This window comes from Esox lucius, chromosome 10 (genome assembly GCF_011004845.1).
Source record: "Esox lucius isolate fEsoLuc1 chromosome 10, fEsoLuc1.pri, whole genome shotgun sequence".
NCBI lineage: Eukaryota > Metazoa > Chordata > Actinopteri > Esociformes > Esocidae > Esox > Esox lucius.
Window position 1 is genome coordinate 17144758 of NC_047578.1, and position 6741 is coordinate 17151498.

Sequence of the window (6741 nt, forward strand, 5' to 3'; positions counted from 1 at the left end):
TTTCCAACCCAACAACTTATCTGAAAACAGATGTTTGGCAATGCCACAAGTTCCATGCAATTTCACCTCTCTGGCTTCTTTGATCTTGTTGCCTTCCAGTGACTCACTCGTCCTTAGCCTGCTTGCCAACATGGCAGTCTGACTGAGTCTGTTTGAGAGTGCTATCAGGAAAGACGTGGATGTGGTATAACAAATATGCCTTTTGCATGAGAACATTAATACCACAATCATTAATTTGTTTTAGCCACAGAGCCATAGGAAACCACAGCTGTCTATATCACAGAGTAGTCCTTTAAATAGCATCTCCAGTGGTATTTCATGATGTAGTCATGTGGGCTAGCCAGACAACTTTGAATCACATACTAAGGCTTTCTAACTCATAAATTATGATTTATATATAATTAATTCAAGCTCTGTTAAACTCCATCCTTGTGCACTATGAAATTTGCTACTATTAACCACCTTGTTCACTGATCCTGCTGTCAGAAAGAAATGCAGCCACAAATGAGTTGAAAAACCTTTAAACCAGAAAACTTTACTTCTTCTAAAACAAATCTACTGACCTGCTATCTGATCATGCATGTTGTCTTGTCATCTTGTATTTGAATAATTTTTGCCAGGTCATCATTGGAAATAATGATTTACCTGGTTGTATAACGGTTAAATTAAATTGTAATATCCAACATTATTTCTAACATCAACAACCAGTTCCTTCTATTCAACAAAAATTTTGAATTTTTAAATGTTGCAGAAATGCCATTTGAAGGTCAAAGTACTGATAAACTGTAGACATAAGGCATTGTTCACCAACTCAGCCTTCACAAACATGACTGGTACTTAGTTCTTCATTTGTTTGATAAGATTACAGACCCTCCTGGAGATACTGTTTCAAATTCAACCCATTTGGATCCTCTGGTATAGCCCCTATATGTTATTCTAATTTCAATGTAGACTTTTCAATTCACTAATACTAGGATTGTGTTCATTAGGGCAGACAGTGTCTGAAACTATTGCAATTCTATTTGTTTTACTCTCACCACAAGGAAAGATCAATTATAAACCACTTGGTTAAACCATCTTTAGGTTTTAAAAGTCATGCAGGTTAAAAAAGCCTTTAATTTCCACCAACTGGGGTAGTCATGAATGCAGTATTATGTTTTAAAGTTCCACCAACGCCTCAGTTCCAAACTTCTCACTCACGAAGCATTGCAGAAAAACATTTAATGCATTTATTCCTTCATTGACATGTATGTATCAGTAATACAACCCTCGAGCTGCTCTTGTCCATCGTCACAGAATGGGTATTTGTCCTAGGAGAGCACACAGCACATGCCACAGAGTTTCTGTATTGACTTTGACAGGTAAAGACTTTAAGGCACTTATATTTAACTGAAACATTATGGTTCAATATGCATATGGTTCAAATTTAAAAAGGCATGTCTTCAGCCCAAACTGGCAGGGTGTTTAGGAGAGAAAGCAGGCAATGCTGAACATCTAGGCTGGTGATGATAAACGTGGCGCATTATTCTGCATAATATTTAGGCAAATAATGATTGGTTATTATCAGTGGCCTTCTTAAGCAATACACAACCAATTTTCCAGATTTGCCATTACATAACCCCTGTTGGATATTCCTCTACAGGCTACACTTTACACTATTTTGTTGGACATTTATGCTGAGCATATTTTACGATGATCAGCCCTATTAAGACCAGTCTCATGCAAAAAAAATTATGATGTCCCTTATCAATGAGCAAGACATCTAACTCAGAATGGGACTATATTAATATTGCCATATTTTTTGAATACCATTTTTTAAACCATTAAGTATTATTAAATGCAGGTCACGATGCATAAATTATAACGCTAACCCGTGACAAGTTTCAAAGAGGACCACTCATTAAAGTTGAGATCATGTTTTATTCAACAAAGACATGTAGGTTGCAGTATTAGTAATTTTCACCCATTTAATGGACAGAAAAATCGCTTGGTGACTAGAAAGTGGTTGGTCAACAGCTGTTGGACAATTGTGTGGACAGCTGGATTATTTGACTGCAATCAGATAGTAGACTATTGTTGTATGGATGCAAAAAGCAATGATTTTGGAGCTAACCTTGTATGTGAAAGGCTTGTAAATGAGTGCTAAATTCAGCATAGTTTAATAGAAATAGCCTAATATAGTTTTTCTTTGGAGCAGAGTCTGCATTCATTCTACTGGTAAAATATCCCCAAAAATACACCTTCTGAAACATAATGCATGCTCAAACATCCCATAAAACAGAAAGTAAAAGAAATATGCATATAGAAACAAACTGTAAAGTGGCCTATCTCTAGGTCAATAGTGTTTGAAATAGTGTTCATTACGGAATGATTGTGAACAAAGTCATTATGACCCATAAAATATAGCAAAAGTGCAACAGAGTCTTGTTGACTTAAACAAAGTCATTCCTACTACAGGGATGACACGGAGATAAAAAGTGGAACCACCAATAGTACTAATGTATCAAATGTTCAGACAGTCCAAATCTCCCCATTTTACTAAGAGCTTTTCTCCTTAGAGGAGGACCAAATGTGTGGTCTATTTGAAATACAAATATAGACGTGTAAATACAAAACTCTTAAAAAAGCTTATTTACAACAACAAAAATTGATTTTTGTTAAAGTGTCACAGTCACATTTCCTTCAGTTCGTGTGTGTGGTTGTGTTCAGGGGACAGAAAACAGCATACAGCCTCAGACGGTTGTCTCCCCCTGTTTGCTCGCCAGTCTAATATAAAATCTCCTCCACGAATTCAACGTTTTACTCGACCAAATCCAGAAACCGGAGGTGATGCCCACAATTAACATCATCAGGTACTTGATCATGAAGACGGTAAAGTCTGGCGACATCTGCGGGTGATGATGCCTAGGGCACGGCACGGCGTAGTTCTTACACATCCGACTCACCCAACTCTTTTCCCACTGTTCCTTGAACGCCTGTTCATAAAAGTAGCACGCGATGACAATGGTTGCAGGCACTGTGTAGAGCACGCTGAAGATGCCGATGCGCACCATGAGCTTCTCCAGTTTCTCGGTCTTGGTACCGTCGTGCTTCATGATAGTCCGGATCCGGAAGAGCGACACGAAGCCAGCCAGGAGGAAAGATGTCCCAAGGAAGAGGTAGATGACGAGCGGGGCTAAGACGAAGCCTCGGAGGGCGTCCACGCTGTTTATGCCCACGTAACACACCCCACTCAACACATCACCGTCCACCTGCCCCACCGCTAGGATGGTGATGGTCTTGATGGCGGGCACTGCCCACGCCGCCAGGTGGAAGTACTGCGAATTGGCTTCGATGGCCTCATGGCCCCACTTCATCCCAGCCGACAAAAACCAAGTCAAGGCTAGGATGACCCACCAGATCGAACTGGCCATACTGAAAAAGTAGAGCATCATGAACAAAATGGTGCACCCTTCCTTTTTGGTGCCTTGGACAACCGTTTTAATATTGCTGTCAAAGTGGTCGTTGCATACCACCTTGTCTCCCAGGAAAAAGCCCGCTATGTAGGCTATTGACACCATAGTGTAGCAAGCGGATAGGAAAATGATGGGCCGTTCTGGGTAGCTGAACCTCTGCATGTCCACTAAGTAGGTCAAAACTGTGAACAGGGTGGATGCACAGCATAACACAGACCATATTCCAATCCATACCTTCGCAAATTTCAACTCATTCTCATTGAAGTACATCAAACCATGGGATTTTGAAGGCTCACAAGGTGCACCACAATCTTCCTCCCCAAGAAAACGGTAGTTCAAATACGGTGGTACTCTCAATGCAATGGGGCACCTAAACTTTTCAATCACATTAGTACGCGGCTCATAAGGTGATTGTGTTACATCCGACGTAGGATTAATATGAGCGCTCCTATCTGACACGTTTTGCCCAACGCATAACTCACCCGCTCCGTGAACAGGGAAAGATTCACAGGCGAGGCGGTCAGGCCACTGGAAGCCGAATTTGTTCATCAATGCCTCGCAACCCTGCCTCGCTCTTTCGCAGAGAGAGCGACACGGAGGCAGGGCTTTTTCCAGAACCGTACAAACAGGGGCATACATAGAGCAGAGAAAAAACTTCAGGTCAGGAGAGCATTGAACTTTCACGAGCGGATAAAACTGGTGTACTTCAAGCCCCGCATCCTCCTGGTTGGTGTGACCTAATAAATTCGGCATGATAGTCTCGTTATAGGCAATATCCGTACAGAGAGGAATAGAAATAGGTTGACAAAAGCCATGGTCCGGAACGGACATTCCACGGTCGCCATACTGACATTCTGCTCCACGTAAAAGTCCAAGAATGATCAGAAACACCAAATTGGAAAACATTATACAAACTTTATCCTTCTTCATTCCAAATCAATTCCAACACGCCACAAATTTCCGTAGCGCGTAAACACGCAGATCCGCCTACGTTAGAGTGTTTTTGGCGAGCTATAGTATATGTTCCAGGAAAAAACCAAAACGACTATAGGAGTCGACTCATTTAAATGTTAGTCTACACACGTTACTTTATATCGGACGTGTTCGTTTAGAGAATTTACCTCGGCAAATCGCAACTGAGATTTTAAATCCGTCCTTTGCCAGTGGCTATTTCGGTCTTCTTCAACTGTCTTTCTGTATGTATGAGGGTTGCGGTCCGGTTACATCTCACTATTCACGAAGGGAGGAGCCTTGAAACAGATGGTAGGCTACTTTTTTTGCGATAATTTTTATGTTCTATGGTTGTCTTTTATTTTATTCATCCATCGAAACCATTCAGACAACATTACGACTTCGACTGGAAGTTGCTACACAAGAAATTATGTAGGCCTAGATATACTTTTTTTTGTTTAAGAATTGAGTTTTATTTCCAAACATGATGAAAACCTAGATTTGAGCCAATGTCTTAAAGGGATAGTTAGTCGACCAAAAAAAAAAACATTTTGGGGAAATTCCCCACACCTTGGGTTTTGTCTAAAGACCCACAATAACCCATTGTTATCCTGTATGCTGTATCTGAAATCCGTGTTATATGAGACCAGATCTTTTTACAGTTCTAACTGCCTGGTAACTAGTTAGAGCAATTCATCTGGTAACTAGTTAGAGCTATTAATCTATAATTCCGATCACACATTATTACAATGTAGAAGTGTAGGCCTTAAATCCCTGTACTTCCTGTCCCGGGCAGGGCGGGGGGTGGGCAAAGCCCCAAATGTACTGTGATCCTGGCGACGCCTCTGGTCTACCACACTCCATAATTATTACTTAATTATGATACCATGGGTCTGTAGACAGCACCCAAGGTAAGAGCAATTTCACCTTAATATGATTTAAACAGACTATACCTTCAAGTAGCTGAAACTGTCAGTATACTACCACAACTGATATCTTTCAGTTATCTATTCAACACACAAAAGCTGTGCATGGTAGCTAGAATCTCTATTATATTTTCTAGTGTGATCTTACTAAATATATTCAGCCACACTTCTACATTATGTAAGTGAAAATACAGGAGAGTCTGTGTGTCCTCTGGAAAATACTAACACTGAAACATTGATCACTATGGGTACTGGGAGTTGGGAGTAGAGGTTGCTGTGGTCCACATCAGAGGCCGAGCCCTGACTCACGCAGCTAGGCCTGATTCATTTCTGATCGAGGGGAGCTGGTGAAATGATAGCTGATCGTGGAGTGGCAGTCTCAGCTGGCCCTGGGTAACCCCGCTCACTGCAGAGGCCTTGTGAGAGAACAGAGGGGTGGCTCGGGAGATGGTTGAGAGATGGTTGTGGCTTTACTAGCCAAAGAACATATTCAAAGGAGGAAGAAAGGCAGAGAAGAAAGGATTCACGCACACACACACACCCTCACCCACCCACCCACCCACACACACATTTGTTATTCTGTCCTTGTAGGGAACCAAGAAATACTTCCCTATTTTCCATATCTCCCAATTCAAACCATAACCTAACCCAAACTTCAATTACCTAATCTTTATGCCCAACATCAATGCTAAATCTATTGCCTAAACCTAATCCTAATTCTAACACTAATCCCAATTGTAAACGTTATCCTAAACCTAACCCCTAAACTGGAAATAAACTTTTTTCTTCTGGGGACTGGTTAAAAAATATCAGGTTTTACTATCTTTGTGAGGTCTTATATACACACACACACACACACACACACACGCACACACACACACACACACACACTGACCACTAATGAATATTACAAAAAAAACTATGCTTTTGAGTTATTCACTTCTGTAACAGTAGAGTTCAGATCCTGCCACATTATCTAACTTTAATAGGCTGGCCGTGTGGCTTGCCCTACTGAATTATGCATGCTTCCTCAGTTACCCCTCCCAGTCCTAGCTTTGGATGCTTCCTCAGTCACCCCTCCCAATACTGGCTTTGGAAGTCCTCACATCCCAGCAGATGTGGGTCTCAAAAGGCCCCAGAACTACACTTTATAAAAGGCCTCCTTTCTACAGCACTGATTACAACACATTCTTGTTTTGTAATAGAAAGCCCTGTTATACTGTCTGATCATGCATTTTTAGTCTTTTTTGTTATTATCATGTATGAAATTGTAATGCTATTCAATGAATTTACATGGGCTAACAGAAGAAAGGCCAAAATAATTTTTTCATCAAATAATTTATTTTGTCTTATAAACTCACTCTAAAACTGACATCATTTTACTTAGGTTTCCAACTACACTACAGTAT

General features: G+C 40.8%; 1 protein-coding gene across 1 annotated transcript; it reads right to left on the bottom strand.

The window, feature by feature from the left end:
* Window positions 1-1900: 1900 nt before the first annotated feature.
* On the bottom strand, window positions 1901-4697 carry LOC105012657 (frizzled-1). Its single transcript, XM_010873638.3, has one exon. The coding sequence runs from the start codon at window positions 4383-4385 to the stop codon at window positions 2733-2735; it is 1653 nt and encodes a 550-aa protein (XP_010871940.1). The 5' UTR covers window positions 4386-4697; the 3' UTR covers window positions 1901-2732.
* Window positions 4698-6741: the final 2044 nt, after the last annotated feature.

Coding starts and splice junctions, on each gene's coding strand:
- LOC105012657 (XM_010873638.3), bottom strand. CDS start 4,385: ATGAAGAAGGATAAAGTTTGTATAATGTTTTCCAATTTGGTGTTTCTG.